At 45.1% G+C, this 22,816-nt stretch overlaps 1 protein-coding gene and 1 pseudogene across 1 annotated transcript in view; one reads left to right on the forward strand and one right to left on the reverse strand.

Moving 5' to 3' along the window:
• Positions 1-244: 244 nt before the first annotated feature.
• LOC149325863 (uncharacterized) overlaps positions 245-22,816 on the reverse strand; it is a 267,673-nt gene continuing 245,101 nt past the window's right edge. Inside the window, exons 20-22 of the mRNA XM_089562465.1 lie at positions 17,725-17,784; positions 6,573-6,648; positions 245-730 (exon numbers count right to left, since the gene is read on the reverse strand). Of these exons, the coding sequence (XP_089418591.1) occupies positions 608-730; positions 6,573-6,648; positions 17,725-17,784 (259 nt within the window). The 3' untranslated portion in view covers positions 245-607. The remainder of the gene's footprint in view (positions 731-6,572; positions 6,649-17,724; positions 17,785-22,816) is intronic.
• On the forward strand, positions 11,946-13,798 carry LOC149325864 (uncharacterized; annotated as a pseudogene).

Here is a 22,816-nt window from a genome sequence, read left to right on the forward strand (position 1 = left end):
AGGTTCATCGCTCGGTGGAAAGATAAGCTGAAAAGAGAAATAGTTGAGGCATACCTATTTAAGCAGTGGGGCTCCGCGTGCATGAGTGAGCCGTCTGTTCCGTTAACAGACGAATAGATTGCAAATCTGCGCTGTTCTAAGCCAGTTTTATGATCGGCTTCTCCTGTACGACGCTTTCAGTTTTTGCACGTTTTTGTGCCTTTCTTGGGATTATAAGTGTTTGTTTCGAGATAATAGAATCACTTTGTACGTTGCGCTTGTTTTGTCTTTTCTGTGTTCTGGTCCTCGATTTTTTACGCCCTTTTATCCCTTTTACGATGGTTGCATAACTTTTACGGTCATCGCCTTTTTCACAGCGGAGGCCTTCTAGGAGACGTCGAATGCCACGCTGTGCCCAGTTTCGGCTGCGCACAGTTCATTGCGTGTTGACTGGTACATCAAAAGAAGAAAGCACTCATACCGGACAGACACGGCGCACTGCATTGCTTTTGCCTCGTATGTGCGCGTGCCTTGCACCCAAGCAGTGCAAATCTGATCCTATAAGGTGTTGATTAGGCGATGCATTAAGACTGAACAATGATATTCAGGAACAAGCATGGTGCTCTACTTACCGCTTTAACCACTGGGAACACTTGACAGCGAAGTCGAGGATAGCACCGCAGGCTCCTATGAGTGCGAAACCTAGCCACATGTCGACGTGGCCGCCAATGTATATCATGAGATCTTCCATCTTTGGGAGGAAAAAGAAGACTGTTTGGCAACGCCGGTAGACAGCGGTATAAACTGAACAAAGCGGCGACCTCCCAAGAGCCACTAAAATAGGATTCGAGTGAGCCTACCACATCTGTCGAAGTGCATAAGTCGCAAGTCACCCCTAGTAACTGGGGGCGTTCCGCAAGGGCACTGAACCCATCCTGGACACGACTTATACCAACGGCTACTACAGACACCGAAGGTTGCCGATCTAGTCGGGTGTGGACCCAAAACAAGGCAGAGCGATCGATGGTAGGCATTGGCCAGTGTCGTGCGGGTGATGGCAAAGACAAGTTAAACGGCTCCTCAAAAGACTGGCGATGTGGGATAGACTGCGCACAGGACGACCACTTGTCCTGGTCGCAGCCTGTTTTCATCACTTTTGCTGAAGTTACCCTCTCAAAGCTTTCGGAGCTGGCGATGTGCTAAAGGGAATGCAGGCATATGGCTGCGTTCTAGTGGATGCTAATTAGTACTTAACATCACAGCTGAACTGAAAGTTGTTGTGGCTTTCTCCCATGAAAATAAGCTTAGCTACAGCAGACGAAAATGCAGGTTCATTATGGGCACTAAGAAATAAGCAGGTTACAAAAGGCTTTTTTCTTCCTCCATTACAACAGCTCTGGGCACATGCGCGCTTTGCAAAAACCCTTGGCCTTAAGCTTGCACACAATACAGGACTCGTGCCAGGGAAAAAGGAGGCGATGTTTGGACCACATCCAGCATCAGGAAATGCTCGAGTTGCTTTCCAATCACACGTAAATGTGCGTTTGTTTCGCGTTCACTGTGTTTTGGCCGGAATGTTCTGTGCACCGCGCAGAACGTGCGAAGTGCGACCGCGCACATATTTATTTCACACTTTGGAATGTGGAGCGATGCTTTATTTGCGTGTCAGATTAGGCTGCCAGATTGCAGTAAACGTGTTCGCGATCTGAAGCCAGTGTTCTACAACTCTATCTGTGGTACTGAGCTCCGGAGTACCTTTTCGCAAGTAGAATCAACATGAAGGCTGCGGACGGTTGGGAGATAAAAGTATTATGTTCTCGCGATGCCGTTCCAGCTATAGCCGCTTTCTACTCGGCGTTTTTTAAGGGCTGTCCTGACGGGCCAGAGATGCAAATTCAATTCCCAATATAAGCTTCTTTTTCTCGCCAGCTTGAATCTGGGCAAAAGTGCCTGAGGAATTCTCTGGTCATATCTTTTACCTGACTCTAATTTTCAAGTTACGCCACATAAACCGATTAGCCTGTAGTCTCTGCCTTAATTTGCTGCGGAATTAAAGGGGCAGAAAGTTCATTATATGTTACGTCCATCGAAGACGTTTCTAAAACAGTCGTACTTTATACTCTATGACCGGACGTACAGAATCAGGTTTTTCGTGCATAATGCCACTTAGTAAAGCTAATTCAAAGAGCTTATATGTAAATAGATTTTACAATGCTTAGAATCTTTCTTTTCAGCAAGGAAAAATTACTACACGCTGAAAATTGTACACAAGAGCTGAAGGAACACGGGAGCAAGAATGCCTTTTGCAGGGAGTACCTGAAGTGCGAATTGCAGTTATTACATGTATTACGTTTCTTGCTCTGCACATAATGCATATGCCAAGTTCAGATGAAATCAAACAGAAAGAATTAAAAACGCTTCGTTCATAGGATTATTCAGCCTGTCAGTTGAGCCTGCTGAGTACAGACTACATGTGAGACAGTTCGGCTGCAGCCTAAGAACTTCAAGCCACACGAGAAGAGTAAGTCAACTGCTGTTTTCTCTTTGGCAGTTGTTTACTCCGCCTGTATGTCTTGAGAAGTGAATGCCGCGTCCATTTTTGCTTTTTCAAAACGCAGAGCTTTGACACTCTCCGTCTACGCGCATAGCAGTTGGATAGCAAAATTCTTCACAGCTGCGGTCCCCTGTGACTACAGCTCACGCGAAATTCTTCCAGCGATGATTTAGCTGGCTGCCCTGAAGGCAGTACTGAAGTGATGTTCTACTTTGGTCGAAACTCTCAACAAAGGCTGTTCTCTGTCCATTTTTCATTCCGCGCAAACGATACGGCTATGCAGCAAAAAGAGACTGAAGAGAAACAACTTCCACTAAATTAGCGTGACTATTCGCGAGTAACGTTGAAACGACGGTTTGAATACTTAATCGACTCTAAGCTGAAAGGAGTGAAAAAGCGAGTAAGCTGTCCTTTTGCGCACTTCCTTTTATAAAAGAGAATGCGCTAGGGCAATGCCTACTCTCTTTTTACTCTTATGTAGGCATATTCCTGAGTAAAGTCTGTCGCGTTGCCATTAATGCGGGAAAGTTCGGCCGACAATGCAATCCGCCGGGAACTTTTACTGTAATTATGCAACATGACGCCAGTGCTTCGCGTTCGCAAACCCTGCAACTTCACGAACTTTAGTACGATTCAGTATTTCCTGCCATGCGCACTTCTTTCCTGGATTCCGGCATCGTTTTCACAGCTGTAGAAGTTGGATCGCAACAGCAATTTGTCAATTACTGGCCGGTTGAATCACTGGAGTCGGCAGAATGCACACTGGAACAAGCTGATTTAGCGAGCCTGCCTGCCATACGCCTGTGTAAGAGCCTAAGCTTTCGTCCCACCCGAAAGACAGTTGCGCAGTTCGGTTTACCCATCGGCCTATGTTTCGTACCAGAGAAAGCGCATACAGTGTGTTCCGCAATCAAACGTGCGCCCTTGAACGCTCTCTCAGCTAACCGATTGATTTTTCCAGCTCAAATTTCGCACAGAAATGGCATTTGGTGGGAGGAATTGTTTTATACCGCCTTTATTTGGGGCACACGCTTGAATTGAATAGAAGTTGGATATTCGCTTCGGCTGCAGCGACGTCGAAACAAAACAAACCGCGCTCTCAGCGTCTCTATCGGTGGCGCCATCACGTTTGACGGCCGTGGATATTCGGCAAAGAAGGTGCTGGGTGGGGGGGGGGGGGGGGGGTCACTTTGTGACGATAGTCTTCGATTTCAGTGAAGTTTTGGCCAAGCTAAGTTTCTGTGATCATGGATAAAGAAGTCCAAAAAGCGTCTTCAAACCTCCCGCCCCCTTCCCTTTCTGCGGAATCTCCACGCCGACAAACGAGATTGCGCACTGGTTAAATCGCTAAGACAGCAGCTTGTTTTTTTTTTCTTTTGGCGTCATAACGATAAAAAAAAACGATAAACGAGTTCTTCAGATCGAATCAGAGAAGTACCCCAAAGAAATGTGATACAAAAACAATTCTGCCCACGAAATGCCATTTCTATAGAAACTTTAAGCTCGAAAAATTCATCCGCTTAGTTGAGAGAAGCATTCTGGGGTTTAACATAGGAACAATCTGCATACTTCTGCACAGGGAGTGCACTCAGTATGGCGCAGAAGGAGCGTGGTGATTCCTGAAAAAGGATTGAAATATGGTAGACGCGCTTACTGTTTCAAAATGCAGTGCTGAGAGTCAGTCATTTCCTGGCGATTATACTGCAAGATCCGCAAGACAGTACGTTGCGGGCTGCATTCAAAAGCATGCCCGAGATGGGCGTAAGGTCTCATGTAGTCGAAAGTAAGTTTTCCTTGGAGTGTTTGTTGGCCGTCAGTCGGTATGTCCGGACCCTAGACGCTGCAATTTCTAAGCGTTCAGAGCTGAGTGTGACCCCGCCGGCGACTTGCTATAAAGGCTGAGATGGGCTGACGTGGACTTCGAATTGTTGATATCAATGACGATTCTTCTGTTTGGGCCGGACGCGAGTACACCCACCGCAAAAACTCTAATGTGCGCCGCTATGGCTTTTGTGAGTGGCCCGGAGATCGCTTCTAGTTTGAGCAGGCCTACCGCATGAATCATTTATGCAAACGTCATCGTCCAAATGTGAGGTTCAAAACTAAGCTGCACAAGCCATCACGCACTTGGGAAGACCACTTCGTAGGCGTTGTTCGCAGCGTATTGAGGAGGCTTGCCGTCGTATCTGGTTCAGTGATAGTTTTTTGAAGCGAAAAGCTTCACTACCCGCACCACAGCCGCGCTTCGCGTGAGCCGTCCGAGCCAAGATTTGCCACAGCTGAGCATGCGCGAAGCCATGTGACGTCACATGCGGCACAAATAAAAAAATAAATAAAAAACAAACAGTCCGTCTCATATCTTGGTGTGCACCCGAAAGGATTGGACACCAGAGTACATGTCTCTAAAGCAACCATCTAAGACAGCACCGTATTCACTACACGCGCGTCCCCTCCTCCGCTTTCTTACAGGCAGCGTGTGGACAGCCGCACGCTTCCACCGTTATCGTGGTGCTCCCAGTGCATTGTGCGCCAACTGCTACAGCCATGACGTCAAACAAAGCATAAATGCAGCTTTTCGCTTGTATATTCAGGCTCAACCAGAGCTAAGCCACTGCCTAATTTTTTCTGAGTGCGGTTTGTAGGCTGCTGCCCACTGCATTTACTACGAGAGGCGCTTTCAGCCACGGATGGAGGCGATGATGCGTCGCGCAAGCTGCCGCTTTCGTAGAAGAACTGCAACTGGACATCATCGAATTTCCCTGCCACTGAAAGCACCTCGTTCGCTAAGGAGCGCAGCCTGCAGCGACTGGCGACGAGTGGGATGTACAACAATAAGCTAGCGTACTCGAGCCGTTAAAGCTGATAAATCAGCTGCCTACAAATCAAAATACAGGCAGGGTGCAAGGCAAGGATCTGGAGCGCAGAGAACAACTACGAGTACGCTTCTACTGAGAATATACAGGCTTAAAACGTAAAAATGTAGACGCCAACCAGAAATTTCCATGGTCGTCGTCTGCATTTTCATATCTGAATGTGATTGTCACCGACGACTGCAGTTTTTGTCGTACTCTCGAGTAATTAACAGGCTTCTGACACAAAGACATGCCCACAGAAGGATACGAAACTGCAAAAAATGTGAAGCCTGCGAAGAATGTGAAGAATACAGAAGTGATTCGAACACATCCTATAAAAATCAGCTGATCTATTGATTCTGTCAGAAAATCCTATTGACTCTTTGTTAGTACCAAAACGCGTAACAGCGGACCGAGGAAACCATTTTTGAAGTGGCGAACCGAAGGCAAACTCAGCCGCGTATTCAGACGCAGTGCTTCGGACGATGCAGTTACGATCAACAGCTCAGCTGTCGCCCACACTATGAGTAATTAAGTTAGCGAAATGAAGGGAAGGCCCCGTTCGTGAAATGTCTGGAGTACAGAATAATAGCCCGGAAACAGTTGTTAGATATCCAGGAGAGGAAAGCTGCGACCAAGGTTTGGGAAATAAGCAGTTACTTGCTGCATGCAGATATCGTCTCCAGTGAGGCCACAATAGTGGCCAGCCTAAACAGTTTTTGCACAGAAACTGATTCCCACCTGCCTCCTTAATAAAGCAAAGAAAGAAATTGCTTGCAATACAGGGTGTATCTCCTCCGATCAACTGGCACAACAAAGCCTATGACCCGTAGAGATACAAGAATAGGAAGAGCGAAAGTGTTTAAATACATCTCCCTGGGATCACCATGGGCCTAAAGAGGAGCCGGTTTGCGCTACTCTGTTCCCGCCAACTAAGGCTTATTCTGGCGGCTCGTGGAAACCATATAGTGGCAGGCTCATATTGGAATGAAAAATACGTATGATTTAAGTGCTCTTCGAAAAATGGTACCACAAATAAACAGAATGACGTGAACAAACACGCAATCACTCCCTTCTGCATTTCGTCCCCGCTTACTTTTTGTGCGCTTTTTTGACGAAAACCGTGAAGAGAAGTTGGCGCCAAGTCATGTAAGTGGCTGATGGCACAGAATGCAAAACGAACTCACGGGAATCCTGGGGAAAGTGTAGATGGTCTTCTTCTTGTGGGAGCCCATGACCACCGTGACGTGTACCTGCGAACGACTGAGAATGCGCCCACTTTAACAAAGAGGCCATCTGACGTACTCTTCTAGATTAATCGCCTGCGTGGTGATACACGACCTTTGAGCCGTTGTTGAACGGGAGAGCATTCTAACATAAGAAGAGTATCATCATCATCAGCATCAGCATGACTGCGCTCACTGCAGGGCAAAGGCCTCTCCCATGTTTCTCCAATAAACTCTGTCCTTTGCCAGTTGCGACCACTGTATCCCCGCAAACTTCTTAATCTCATCCGCCCACCTAACATTCTGCCGTCCCCTGCTACGTTCGCCTTCTCTTGGAATCCACTCCACTACCCTTGAGGACCATCGGTTACCTTGCGTTCGCTTTACATGCCCTGCCCAAGCCCCTTTCTTCCTCTTGATTTAGATTAGGATATCATTAACCTGCGTTTGTTTCCTCAACTACTCTACGCGCTTCCGATCTCTTAATGTTCCACCTATCATTTTTCTTTCCATAGCTCGCTGCGTTGTCCTTAACCTAAGCTGAAACCTCTTTGTTAGCCTCCACGTTTCTGCCCCATAGGTGAGTACGGGTAAGAAACAGCTGTTTATACTTTTCTCTTGAAGGATATTGGTAAACTGCATTCATGATCTGAGAGCCTGCCCTATGCGCTCCACCCTGTGCTTATTCTTGTAGTTATTTCCCTCTCATGGCTACGGATCAGCGGTCACTACGTGCCCTAGGTATACATAGTCTCTTACTACATGCACCACCTCGCCACCAATTGCCAACTTCTGTTCCCTTGCTAGGCTGTTGAACAGTACTTTGGTTTTCTGCATGTTTATTTTAGCCCCACCTTTGTGCTCTGCCTGTCGAACTCATTGATCTTGCTTTGCAGTTCATGTGTTGAGTGGCTTAGCAAAGCAAAATCTTCAGCGAATCGCAAATTACTCAGGTATTCTTCATTAACTCTTATCCCCGACTGTTCCCATTTCAGGCCCCGTAATACCTCCTGTATATAGGCGGTGAACAGCATTGGCGAGATCGTGTCTCCCTGCCTGACACCTTTCTTCATTGTAATTTTATTGCTTAATTTATGGCGGACTATGGGAGCTGAGCAATCGTAAATATCGTCCAATATTTTCAGATAACACTCTTCTACACCTTGATTCCGCAATGCCTGCATGACAGCTGCGGTTTCCACTGAGTCAAATGCTTTCTCGTAATCAATGACGGCTAGATATAGGGATTGGTTATATTCTGCGCATTTCTCTATCACCTGATTGAAAGCATGATTATGGTCTATTGTTGAATATGCTGCCTGCGAAAGCCTGCCTGATCATTTGGTTGATTGAAGTCTAACGTTGTCCTAACTCTATTAGCGATTGCCTTAGTGAATACCTTGAAGGCAACGGACAGTAAGCTGATCGATCTGTAATTATTCAAGCCCTTGACTACTCCTTTTTTATCATTTCAGATAATGTTAGCGTTCTTCCAAGCTCCTAGTAAACTAGAGGTCACAAGGCATTGTGTATACAGGGTGGCTATTTTTTAGCACAATCTCTCCTCCGTCCTTCAACAAATGTGCTGTTACCTGATCCTCACGAGCTGCTTTCCTCCTTTGGATTGTTCCTAAGGCTTTATTTACTTCTATATACTTCGTTACTAGCGGGATGTCCCATTGTTGTGCTTGGCTGCCTCTCTCAGCAACATGATGATTACATTTGCTACTGTACAGATTTGTGTAGAACTCTTCGGCCACCTTAACTATCTCATGCATATTGCTAACGAAATCGCCCTCTTTGCCTCTTAGCGCATAGACCTGGTTTTAACATATACCTAGTATTCTCTTCACTGCTTTTAGGCTACCTCCGCTCTTTAGAGCATGCTCGATTTTCTCCACCTTAAACTTTCTTATGCCGGCTGCCTTGCGCTTATTTATTAACTTCAATACCTCTCCTAGTGCTATCCTCTTTGTGGAGTTAGACGTCCTCATGCTTTGGCGTTTCTTGATCAGATTGTTAGTCTCCAGAGATAGCTTGCCGGTATCTTGTCGAACCATCCTACCACCTACTTCTGCGGCGCACTTAGTAACGATAGTGAGAGTATCGTTCATTGTTTCAGCATTACGATCGTCCTCATCAGTTAAAGCGAAAAATCTGTTCTGCAGCGGCATTCTCAATTCCTCTACTTTTTCTCTTAGCTCTAACTCGTCAATAGCCTTCCGCTTCACTAGTTTCCTGCGTTCCCTCTTCAACTCTAACTAATACGAGACCTTACCATTCTGTGGTCGCTACAACGGACCTTTCCGAGGACCTCCACATCCTCTACGATGCCAGGGTGAGCGTACAGTATGAAGTCCATTTCATTTTTAGTCGCACCATAGGAGCTCTTCCACGTCCGCTTCCTGTTTGGCCGTTTGCGGAAGAAGGTATTCATGAAAAAAAATACGCGAAGCACCAAAAACGATGCCAGGGTGCCATTGCATGAGGTTGACAAGAGTGATGTTGCGGGCTAGTTGGTAATGCATATCTGCAGGAACAGCACAGGTAACAGGACAGAACAAAGAAGGATACACACACGGGCGCTGACTAACAACTGAAATTTCATTTCGAAGTATTATGTTTAAATAGGCAATGAAGAAAGGGGGACGACAAGGGTCCCTGCACGATCGCCGGTGATCAGTGTAAGCATGTCAAAATACGAAGACGGCTTCAAAACGGGACATGATATGAGCCTAAAAGCGACGAAAAAAACCAACGGTGTAAAGGCCGTGATTATGCAGTGAGAGGTAAGAACGATAAAATACTAAAAACGCTAAAAATATGGCAAAAAAATGCTGGTACAAGCATACTCGCACTAAGGAAAATAAAAGCAGGCGAAAAAGAGGTTAAAAGTATTAAAAATGACACAGTTAATGAATTACTTTAAATGGGCATATAAAAGTGGCTACGCCAAGTCCGCGCCACCCGGGATTCCATGTTTTTTTGACAATGAGATAGAAGGTGTGCTTAGTATGTGAGCTTTTGCGTGGGGGATCTTGAGTGCTTCTCTAATTTCTCTGGTCAGCCTATCTTGTCCCCTGTCCATGGTGACGTCCCGGGTGATGTCAGGAGAGCAGCTATCATAAGGGATTCCTTTGTGCCGTTCATATTTCTTGTAATGTTTAGCGAGGTTACCGGTAATTGCTTATATATTGCTAACATTGTTTTCATGTTCTTTAAGCCTTATGTTGATACACCTGCCAGTTTGCTCGATATACCTCTTCTCGTATCTCTGCCGGTACCATGTGGGAAGAGGCGTATCGTGCAAACTGGTAGGTGTATTACGGTATTAATGCAGAGATTTCGGATACAATTATGAAGAGAATCTGCCGTAGCTGTTATGTAATCTCGGAGGTATTCGAAAACTTGATGCAATGCTAAACCTCTGCCGCTCGCACCGAAGGAGCGAAGAAGCGAGACCGACAGATGAGTCCTAACTTTCGAATGTAATTTTCTATATGCGTCCTTCTGTGACGCGGATACCTCGGCAAGAGGACAGGGAAAGCGCCATTGTTTCTACTGCTCCACATGTTGCGCAAAGATTTGTGGACCAGAACCCACATCTACATAAGTAAAGATTTAAGCGGCGCATCCTGCACCACATGACAGTTATCCCTACCTCACACCGACGGGATTTACATGCACGAATCTTCCATAGGTACACAAGACGTCGATAGTCAGGGATAGAGAGCACGGAATCGTTGCATGTGGCGGATATATACTGATAACGCTGAAAAGTATACATCCTGAAAAAATGAGATTAAGGATGCTACAGGGGACAGGGGCATACGTCTGCTCCACCATTTTTAAAGTTACTGCAGTGACCTGGAATCTGAACAAAGCGCATCTCTTTCAGCCATCCAGGAAAAAAAAAAAAACGCCTTCGCAGAGCGGCTCAAAAGAGTGTACCGTGTGGACTGCAGCGCCAACAGAAAAGACAGCAATTCTGAGAGGATCCCCTGGGACACATAGGAGGAAAGTTTTAAAGGAACTAGCCCAAGAGCCATAAACTCCGCTAAAAATACCGGTGTGTAATTCGGGAATCGAAGCAAAAGATCCAGGAGAGAGACTTTAAAAAAATACCGACCACTGCCTTCTGGCCGGCACCAGACGCATCAGTAGCAATCACAGTGTGGTGCGGGAAATTAAAAAAAAATGTTATGAGAGAGGAGACCAGTTTGTGCCCTGGCTGGCAGATGCCTCGTCTTAAGGGGAAAATATAATCATAAGCGATATCCTTAGTGGACGTTGCGTAGCCGACTGTATGTATACAAAACTAAGGCCTACAACAATGTACGATAAAAGGTGTTGAGCAAAAACAACTTGAGGGAGGCGGAACCTTGGCCAATCATGAGTGAGAGAGGGTGCCGGGTGAGAGAAAGGAATACGTGTAGCGACACCAGGGGCAGACTAAAATGCCCTGAATAAAGTCATGAGAGTTAAAATGAGAAAATGGGAGTTAAGGTTTCCAGGTACAGGACAGTGGTAGAAACTGATTGAGGAGACTTAGGCAGAGACGCAGTGCGCACCTTTCTAACAGCAGCAGCAGATGAAGCTTATGTTTAGAGGAGCTAGAAAAGAGTATGCAGTCAAATTTCGAAGTTGGTCTGACATAGGCTTTACAAAAAAGTAGATTCGTTGTAGTTCACCGAATTCATAGACACTTTTCTCAACTAAGTCCTGAAGTGGGGCCGCCAATGCATACTAGCGTCGTATGTAATGCCTAGATACCTCAAAGATTACACCTGCAGTACTTTGACCAAGAAAGTGTAACAATGTGCAGCGATAGTGCACGAGGAGTAACTGCGAATTTTCTGAGAAAGCGGTAGAGCTTTCCTTTGTAGCCGTATGGCTGCGCTTGGGTGGAGGTCAGTCAGTAATTACTCCCTTACATATAAAGACATGTTCTATTGAAAAATTGCCACACTACTTCTATGCGAATCAAAACCAAACGAATGTTAGCGGGCCAAATATGGAATGCCCTGAGGTAAGCCTGGAGAGATCGGTATAGGGCCCGAATATCTGCTGCAGAGGAAAAGGATGTTATGTCGTCTGCTTAAGCAAAATGTAACGTCGAGATTACAAAAATGTCCCACATCAATAATCAAAAAGAAGTGGAGAAACCACAGAAGCATGTGACAGACCTCGTCTGGGCATGGTTGTCTGAGGTGAAGGAGCCGTCAGTACAAAAGAATGGCCGTCCTGCACAACAATCACGGATCCATGCATAAATGTAGAACGGCAGGTGTATTAATGAGAGTCTGTTGAGTGAGATCGAATGTACAACACCGTCCTAGGTTTTGGCAATGACAAGCGTCACTAACGCTGATAATTCGCTGTTGCCCATAGCAAGATGGACTCTGCTCCCTAATTCGACATGAGAAGAACATATGGAGCATTAACGGTGGGATCGGCAGCTGTGCCACTGCGCGGACGAGTAACCCTCTTGTCTTCGCCATGCAGGTGCTCCTTCCTGTGTTCACACATGTGCTGTTGCCTGCTCTGGCTGCTGCCTGCGTCGACGTGCGGCCACGTTATCGTCATCACTACGGCAGTCATGAAGCTGATACCAATTCCATAACAGCGGCTGACGTCACGTTTACCTGGATTTCGCCACCACCTGGCTCTGGGACCATCCGTTCGTCGTGGGAAATACAATCGCCGCAGACATCATGTTTATCGCCCGTGGACCGCGGCGCCTTGTGGGCTCGGAAGCTGTGCCACTGCGCGGACGAGTAACCCTCTTGTCTTCGCCATGCAGGTGCTCCTTCCTGTGTTCACACATGTGCTGTTGCCTGTTCTGGATGATGCCTGCGTCGACGTGCGGCCACGTTATCGTCATCACTACGGTAGTCATGAAGCTGATACCAATTCCATAACAGCGGCTGACGTCACGTTTACCTGGATTTCGCCACCACCTGGCTCTGGGACCATCCGTTCGTCGTGGGAAATACAATCGCCGCAGACATCATGTTTTTCGTCACCTATAAGAGATCGCCCGTGGACCGCGGCGCCTTGTGGGCTCGGCAGCTGTGCCACTGCGCGGACGAGTAACCCTCTTGTCTTCGCCATGTAGGTTAGAAAATCATACTCTCTTTTTGCAAAGAAATCGAGCAACTACTTCTTAATTCAGCTGCCGAGCCCGCAGTGCTGTACTTGTATTGTCGTTGAATTCTTTGCTGTTGTCCATTCGTTGCTTATGCAACCCGGTAACATAGAAACTAACCCTGGTCCTGACACTGCCGCCATACTTGCAGAACTACAGAAACTAACATCGGCCCAAAGCACGTTAATCAGCGAAGTAAAAGACCTCAGCAGCAGGTTAGTAGCGACAGACAAATCGATCACCGAATTAAGTAAGCGCATTACCGAATTAGAATCCCACTATCAGGACCTCGCATCACTTAAAACAGAAGTTGAATCTATCAAGACTGATGCCGCCACGTCGGCGAGCCAAATCAGTAAACTCGAATCCAGAGTAGACAATGCCGAAAACTGGTCGCGCCGCAACAACCTGCTATTTTATGGCTTACCTGATACTAGCTCAAAGGAAACGTCCTCTGAGTCTGAAGAACTGGTCACCCGCCTTTGCAGTGAAAATTTGGACATCACCATAGATCCAAAAGAAATAGAAAGAGCACATCGTCTTGGCCGTCACTCAAGTGAACGATGTCGACCCATTATCGTTAAATTCACTTTCCATAAGACAAAAGAATCCATCCTAAAAAACGCCCGGAAACTAAAAGACACCTACTACAGCATAGGAGAAGACTTTTCACATTCTGTCCGTAAGGCACGCAAACACCTACTACGTTTCGCGAAAGAAACATCTGATAAGTACGCACTGCGCTTTAAAACACTGTACATAGGCCCGAAGCAGTATATATTCGACGACTTGACGGAAACTGTAAAAGAACTGCCATAGCAATCACACTCTACTCGCTCTAAAGCAACTCCCCGACAGCACACTCCGCGAACTAATCTTACCTTATCTGCAGTATTTACTAACATACGAAGCTTTTTACCGAAACGGGAAATCGTATCTAGTCTTGTCTTATCAACCAACAGCACCCTTCTCATTCTTACACAAACGTGGCTAACAGACAATATCAGTGATACCGAAATTTTAGCTGCGCTGCCCAACTTTAAAGTTTACCGTAAAGACCGGGAGAGAGCCCATGGCGGTGGCGTACTCATAGCCGTACATCAACAGTTTTCAGCATCCTTAATCAATGTAGATTCTAACTTAGAACTGCTATGGCTGCTCTGCCACGTTGCCCCCCGAACTGTGCTGATAGGAGTCTGTTACAGGCCACCGCAAAATGATCCGGACTTTTCCTACAAACTAAACAATGTGTTGAGTGAACTGACATCATCGTATCCTAACGCAGATATTGTTCTTTTTGGTGATTTCACTTTTCCCACTATTGACTGGCGTAACCACACCTCCATGACAAATTCTTCAGAAGCAAAAACTTTTGTCGATGTCTGTCTTAACTTCAACCTTACTCAGCTAATATTAGAGCCAACGCGCATTGCGCAGAATTCCGCCAACACTCTAGATCTCATATTAACCAACAACCCTGATAGCGCAACAAGTATTACATACCTCAGGGAAATAAGTGATCATAAAGTCATTCATGCTACCTTCAGTTTTACACCGATGCTTCGTCAAGTTTCCAGGAAAACAATTCGTCTTTATTAAAGAGGTGATTTTCAAGCAATAAATGAAGAACTAACTGCTTTTTTTCCAACTTATGAAACCGATTTCCACACAAAGTCTCTTCACGAAAATTGAATAATTTTCAGGGCCAAAGTTCACGAACTATTAAACAAGTACATTCCGGTGGCTAGTTTCCGTGCCAACCAGCAAAAAGCATGGTTTACTACGGCCCTGAAACGCCTGGAAAACAAGGAAAAGCGTCACTATCGGGCAGCAAAGCGGAACCCAAGCCAAGCATCATGGGAAAAGTACTACACTGCCGAAGCTGATTACCTTGCTGCTATCCGCAACGCAAAACACACCTTTTTCCACTCTTACTTGCCAAATATGTTCATACACAACCCTAAAAAATTCTGGCCCGTAGTAAACCCGCAGGATACACGTACAATCGTTCTTACTAACGATATGGGTCAAACCATCAGCGATTGTGAATGTGCTGACATTTTCAATAGAGCCTTTTCAACTGTTTTTGCGAAAGAGTGTGATTTACCTGCTAACGCCTTCATAAGTTCCTTCACAGCGTCAACCATGGATCCAGTTTCTTTCTTCGCAGATGGTATATCATCTGGTATCGAAAATATCAAGCTAACGCAAATCAGCCGGGATCGATGAAATTAACTCGAAATTTCTGAAAAATACTAAGCACATTTCCGCGGCCTACTTATCACTATTGTACTCTCAGTTTCTCTCTTCAGGTAACATACCGGATGACTGGAAAGTGGGAAAGGTCGTCCCAATCTTCAAGTCTGGTAACAAAAACTCGCCCTTAAATTATCGACCCATTTCCCTAACAAGCATTCCTTGCAAAATCATGCAGCATGTATTTATTCTCAAGTCATGAACTTTCTCGATTCCAACAATTTCTTTCATTCATCACAACATGGCTTCCGTAAAAACCTTTCCTGTGAGACACAACTTGCTACATTTGTTCATGACTTACATGCTAACCTTGATTGCAACCAACAGATTGATGCTATTTTTTTAGATTACACAAAAGCCTTTGACAAAGTACCACACCAGAGATTACTACTTAAGCTCTTTTACCTAAATATTCACCCTAGCATTCTAAACTGGATTAAGGAACTTTTAACAAATCGAACCCAATTTGTCATAGTTAATAACGAATTTTCTGATTACATTCCAGTAACCTCAGGCGTCCCCCAAGGATCAGTGCTCGGACCGTTATTATTCTTAATATACATTAATGACTTGCCCCTTCACGTATCATGTCGCATTCGTATGTTCGCAGATGATTGCGTCATTTATCGTACTATTAATAACTCTTCCGACCACGAAGCCCTCCAGACTGACCTAACTAACGTTCAGAAATGGAGCGACCTGTGGATGATGACACTTAATCCTCAGAAATGCAAGATTGTATCCTTCACTCGTCGCACTAAACCATTTATTTTTTCGTACATTATAGCTCAAATCCCAATAGAAGCAGTTAACTCATTTAAGTACTTAGGAATCACGCTATCTTATGATTTATCTTGGCGCACAGATATTTCAAATGTAATATCATCCGCGAATAAAACACTAGGCTTTTTGAAACGCCACTTACGTCACGCTCCCCAACAAGTTAAACTCCTGGCTTACCAATCGCTAATCAGACCGAAACTAGAATATGCATCCCCCATATGGAATACACATCAAATATACCTCATAAATGCCCTCGAATCCGTCCAGAACCGTGCCACTAGATTCATCCACAATACCTATTCATACCAAGTCAGCGTGTCGTCTTTAAAAGCAGAATCCGCCTTATCAGCCCTTGTTATTCGTCGCCGCATTGCTAGCCTAAACCTGTTTTATAAGTTCTTTTACAGCACCCACGATTACGCAGGCTATATCACATCACCAGCTCGCATATCGCATCGCACTGGTCACATTCTTCAAGTTGCCCGGCCTCGGACCCATACGATCACGTTCGCTGCCTCCTTCTTCCCACGAGCAGCATTAGATTGGAACGGCCTTTCCCACAGCATCGCCGCTATCACCTGCCCATCCAACTTTTCCAAAGCACTAACAGATCATATTGTATGTTGAACCCACATGGCAACCATTGTACTTATTTTTTTGTATAATCCACCCCTCATGTATTACCCCTACGGGGGTCTTTAAGGTAATAAACTGAACTGAACTGAACTGAAAAGCCAATCAGGGCAGAACTCAGTGTGTTGACTGCTGAATCGTGTTCAATAAATGCTTATGCACAATTATTTCCATGAGCTCTACCAAATTCGATGTTACAGCTATCGGCCGAACGTTATCAATATAGAATCTTTTCTTTGAGTCTCGTAAACGTAATAGTATTTTCGCCACCCTCCCGGCATCTGTCAGCCGTGAAGTTTCCAACGATTCATTGAGCAGCATAAGGAGGCCCTGAGTGAACTATTTTGCTAAACTCTTAAGCATACCCGCCACAACACCATCCCAACCTGGAGACGAGGATTGCATCGAAGAAACAATAAATAGTAGCTCTGACTTCTAACCACAACACAGTCTGAGCAGGGCGAAAGAGTAAAACTGCGCAAAGAGAATGGGATGAAAGGGACACAAAAGCATCGACAAGGTGCAGACTCGGAATTGCATTGTGGAAAGCGCAGTCAGGTTCACAAAGAAGAGTGCCGCTTCTTCCTTGTTGTTCGGAAGTAGAAAAGATCCCAGGGGAGAAGAAATAAACTAAAGTAGGACGTATTGGCCGGCTGGTTGGTTTATTTGAAGCTATTGAGTAAAACTGCGCAAAGAATGGCCCCTAAATTTGGGAATTACCGTGAAAGACTAGTTCCGAAGAGCCACTATGGTCTGTTTCATGCATAGCCTGCAACGCTGCTAAAGCTAGCACTACTGTTTTCTGGCAGGATAAGTTCGTGCTCAGAGAAGTTCCCCCTGTAACGGAAGGGAACAAAATAATATTTTGTTGCGACACATCATAGGTACCGTGAATGACAATCTTCTGCGCTTCGGTTATCTTGGCATAACTTTGACCAGATACTCATCGAGGCTTCGAGAAGTAAGATTGACTGGCGGCCTGATACACGGCTGGTAAGGTGAATCAGCGGTCCGCACCTAAAACATAGTTCCCAGTCAGTGAATATTATAACCAGAGGGCTCGAGTACTCAACGCCTCACAGCTTGAACTGTAATTCTCAACGCTGCCACTTTGCTTTGCACCGCTTTTGTTTTCGTCGAAAGAATCACCGAGGCTTCGGGAAGGAAGAATGATGCCTGTGCGAAGTAATACGGTTTTGCGGACGCTTTACTTCCGCAGCCTCCGCAGCGTTGCCTGCTATGTATGAAAAGGGGCAAAGAATGCTTCAATTTGAGAAATTTTTAGCGGCTCACTTGTCTGCGGTATCCTTGGCGACGCCGGTACGGAACACCAGGCCCCTGTAGCGCACCTCTCTGCGAAGGGACGAGATGAAGCACTCAGGGACAGCGGGATGAAGCGTGCGCCGATAGGTCGCGTTAGTCGCGGCACTGTCGAAGCTCAGGACGAAGTGGTGGGCATATGAAAGAATTCCCAGCGCAAAAAAAGAGACGACGACTGACAGAAAACCCACCACAAACTGCCGCGGTGTGTTTTCTGTCAGTCTTCGTCTTTTTCTTGTGCGACGGAAAATATTTGGCGCGGCCACGTCATAGCCTACGCTCACGGTCTAAGAGCTCCACAGCGGTAGAAATACAGCAACCCGCATTGACATGCGGCAGAACGCTGAGGCGTAAAAGGATCTCAAATAACCAGAACTCGCATAACCTGAAGTGAGAAAATATAAAGGATTGTGGATTTTGGGGTTCGAACATCTCGAAGCGACTGCGAGTGTGAGGGACAAAGGCTCTTGATTAAACTAGACCAGCTGGGGCTCTTCAATCGTGTGCCAAGTGGCCTTGCAATTAGTTCGAGAAAAGTGAGAAAAGGCTGCTTTGAAACCTGTTTTTTTTAGTGCCACCTTCTTCAGATCGAGCGAGAATACCGAAAGGGTGGTAATCAAAGCATATCACATTATAAAAGACTAGCAATAAATGTGTCAGCACACCACGTAGTACACTTTCACTGAAACATCGCAATTTATAAGGCAAGTTATAATTTTGTCTTGCGTGTCCGATGCTTGGTCTTGAATGTTTTCCGGCCCTGTAAATGCCTTCTTTTACCTGCTTTTATACAGCCATACACTCATTCACTCATGGCCAATAATTTCGGGCAAAACTGTTAACTGGTTATTGTTATTGTAAGACAGTTTTACATAAATATTGAAGACAATGGTCCATTCTTCTAAAATGTAGCAATACCTTTCTTTTAAAATCTTTCCATCCATCGCCTCGAATAGTAAAAGTTCTCATAAAAAAACGAATAGGTAACGCTTTTCACGAAAGCAAAAACGTTAATAGAAAAAAATACAAGACTTCCGTCTGGTGATCTGCGGATATATTGAATGTTATAATGAAATCTTACATTATATGAAAAAAGTAAACCTCACAAAGGGTTTACCGTTCCAAAAGGCTTTGGTCCAGAATTGTTAGGTATGTTCTCCCTGTTTCCAGAGTGTCATGACATACATGATAGAATGCTTTTATCCTCTCACTATTGCCTTTTATTTTGGTTTCAATCTTGTTTCCCATTCTGCCACCTACATTTTCACCTTACGTCTAATTTTGCCCCTCGCCTTTACATTGGTTTATTGTCAGTTTCCAGTTTCGTTTTTAAACTTTTTGCTTTCACATCCAGCCTCTAGCGACAAGGTACGTACCTGTATGACCTGTTGTATAAGCTAACTTCGCAGAATGTTGATTCTTAGATTATTTTTGTTGTTTGGCTTAACGAAGAAAATGAAACTCTGCGATTACTCTTTGCTGACGTTTATCAGTTTATGTGCGACTGGCAGAGGTGGTTCTGCGCTTTAATTCTTCGATTATATAGCATGGGCTCTCACTCTCTCACTCGAGAATACGCAGTTGCAAGTCTGCAGCCTACAGTGTTCAGGACAGGAATTGGCCAGGCCAGTTTGTACATGCCATAAAATTAGCAGAACCTCGTCTCTTAGCCCTATTCGCGCAGTTCTGTGCTTCATCGAAATAAAGCAACGAGCCAGAAACATCGTTTTTAGACAAATGACCAATGAGGGATGCCGCCGAGTAGAAATCCGGACGTATGCAGACCACCTGGTCTCCTTTAAAGTGCTCTTACATCGCACAGCCAAGAGGCGCCTTTTGCTTTTCGCCTACGCCAAAATATGGCCTCCGAGAAGTACTTGAGCTGGGCTTGTTGGTGCGTATTCGTTAGACATGAGAGCGCAAAACGGGGACACGGAGGAGTAAGGGAACAGGACGAGTGCTGCACTTTCTACAGGATATATTCAGGGAAGAACGTTTATATAGCCTTTTGCCCTTTACAAAAAGCAGGCAAGGCTAGAAGTTGTACCATACGTACACCACACTTCTCATAACCTCAGAAGGTGGCCAATAGGTATGGCGTCGATGTGGTATCTTCAGCGCCGCGAAAACTCGCCGGAATGTGTTCACTAATTGGCAGCAAAAAAGTACAAGAGTGCACCATCAGACACCGAATGCCACATGTTGGCTGCAAGAAAGAAGTAGTCTACGAGTTCCCGCTTACATGCGGCAAAGTGTACGTTGGACAAATCGGACGGTGTCTTAATGAGCGCCTGCTTGAACACAAGAATTCATTAAACAAGAGAGGACATCTTCCAGACCGCTGCCAAGCCTGCTCGAAAGAGAAGCCTGCAAGCCCCGACCATCTGATTGCAAAGTGCTATTGAAAAGCCGAGATAGAACAGAACATGAGCTTGTGCAAACTTTCTATATCAGGAAGCGAGGAGAGAGTCGCATTAGTGACACGTCCGTTGTTCTCCACCACAGTGAAATGCTGTTTCTTGATGCACATCTGTGAGAGGTGGATGTCTGCGATTAAGAGCATGTATAAGGGTAAAGGCTATAAAAACGTTCTTCCCTGAATAAATCGTGTAGAAAGTGCAGCGCTCGTCCTGTTCCCTTACTCGTCCGTGTCCCCGTTTTTGCGCTCTCATGTCTTTCACGTTTGGCCTCCCAGCCAGGATTTAGCCCCGGTGCTCTGGCTCAGCAGCAGAGCGCGCTAACTTCTCAACCCCCGTGGGTGGTCAGTTTTGCGGTAGCGGTTACGGAGACCAGACTGAGATGCGTACTAATGCCCGTTGTCTGGAATATCTTTTGTTTCTATAGGTCCTGTGCGTGCTTCAAGTTTAGCGCGTTCTTGCCACCTTTATACGGGCCATGACTATACCGGGTGTTTCCGCGAACACTTTGAAAAATTTTCGAAAATAGGCTTTTAAGGTAAATTATGGCTTTTGCGACAGGGTACTGCCAGGCCTGGCGGACATCAGAAAAATGGTGAATCATCTTAACTACTCAGCTGGTTAACTATTTTCTAGTTATTAAGTTTTTAACTATTTGTTAGGCGCCTGGCTGCAATTAAAGATCTGTAGCCGGACGTTAGTAATATCCATATAATTTTTGAAAAGTTCAAAAATTCGATTACCCCGGGCGCTGTGGCTCGACAAAACTTGGCTTTTTCAACTAATTGCACTGCAGTTATTCGTCCCTACAATTCTTCGTGCACTGCAATTTTCGACGTGCACTGCAATTATTCGTCCCTACAATTCTTCGTTATGGCCTGTCTGCTGCCGCCTAGGCAGAGGTGAAACAGCTGAACCTGCTACAACACACCTCCATGGGTGCCGTCCTACTCCCGTCAAAGCTAATGTTGAAGTTTGGGCGAGTTGAAGACATATCACTCTTAAAACAGCGCGGACAAGGCAAACAGGTGTGTGTGTGCGTCTCTTCTGTGCGTCGATATCTTGTTGGCACTGTTTTAAGAATCACGTGTCACAGCGTCGCAGTCATGATCATTATCATCAGTGATGGGGTCGTCAGGTAAACAAGAACTCAGAGGATAAAATGTCGATAAAAGGAAGGTTGCAGGAAAGTAACTAAAAGAGATGGGCAGCCACGTCCCTAAACATCCATGGAAAAAAGAGCGGTTGCTCACTGTTGAGAAAAAAATAAAGCCGGGGTCATGTGCAACGGAAAATAAAATAGAGAAGAAAAGCGCATTATCTACAGCGTCAAAGGGCCATAGGCTGGAGATATGCGATTAAAATATACAATCTACACAGTAGTATGGAATGGGAAGAAGTGACCTCCAATAAGTGCCAATTTGTGGTGTTGAAAGAACATATAAAAAAATAACTGTAATGAACATACCTCCTGTGCCATGGTTAAAATCTCAAGAGCGAAGAATATGCTGTGAGAGTGTTGCAGCGTCTACGGAGATTTTTATCATCATCGTCATCATTATCATCAGCCTAACTACGCCCAATGCAAGGCAAAGGCCTCTCCCATGCCTCTCCAATTGACCCTGTCCTTTGCCGATTGCGGCCACCGTACCCCCGCAAACTTCTTAATCTTATCCACCCACCTTTCTGCCACCCCCTCATTATCCGTAGTAATTAACCTAAAAAACCAGACGGGCAGCAGCGGTTAAATAAATACTAAATTATTAAATCAACATCTGGAAAAGACGTGTAGTTTTAACTTTTGTGTAACTTTTCCTATTTTCCTACTGTTTTTTTATACAGTTTGTTAGCATTATAAGTTCTATATTCTGTTATGTCGTGCAGCAGTTGCTTAGGCGCAATAACGTCAATGCTTTACATCTTTTTAGGCCTGGAACTGAAGCAGAGCTTTTAAAGAAATAATAAATTAGCTGAGGTTTAGCCCTGGTTAAACCGGGCAAGTTGCGCAAGCAGCGTGGAGCCTGGTGGAGCGTGGCATGAACGGTTGCTATGGCAACGGCGCTCCCTCTGTTTGACATCGCTGCGGTAAAGGTCGACCGTGGCCACCGTCGCGAGCTACGCGACGGCCCGAAACCTGGCGCAGAATTGTTGTTTTTTATTTTTTATTTTTCACATTTTACTTTGGGTTTAATTTATTTTTTATATTTCAGTTTATTTTAATATTTTTATTTTTTTTTATTTGTTATTTTTGTTGTTTTCTTAATTTAATTTTTTTTCATTTTCTATGTTTATTTTTTATTTTTTTGCTCCATTTATGAGACCCATGGATTCACTACATGAGCCTTTATTCATGCTCAAACCCTGCTACATTTACAAAAAATTGGCCTTTATACCGGACTGGTTTCCTCTCCTGGTGCGCTGTATATTCTCACCGGCCTTTTAGTTATAATATGTTTACTATTATGTTTCTTCCACGTAGCGCCTACCTAGGTGCTCTGTAAATAGTTGTTTTTCTGTGTGTGTATATACACACAGATATGTATATATACGCGTTCTGTACAAAACGACCTAAATAAATACCATGAAAGAAAACAAAGCCTTCGTGGCGGAGTGGTGCGTCTCCGCTTCAAATGCCAGAGGCCCTGGTT

This window comes from Amblyomma mixtum, chromosome 10, assembly GCF_055824585.1.
Source record: "Amblyomma mixtum isolate Tamu chromosome 10, ASM5582458v1, whole genome shotgun sequence".
NCBI classification, from domain to species: Eukaryota; Metazoa; Arthropoda; class Arachnida; order Ixodida; family Ixodidae; genus Amblyomma; species Amblyomma mixtum.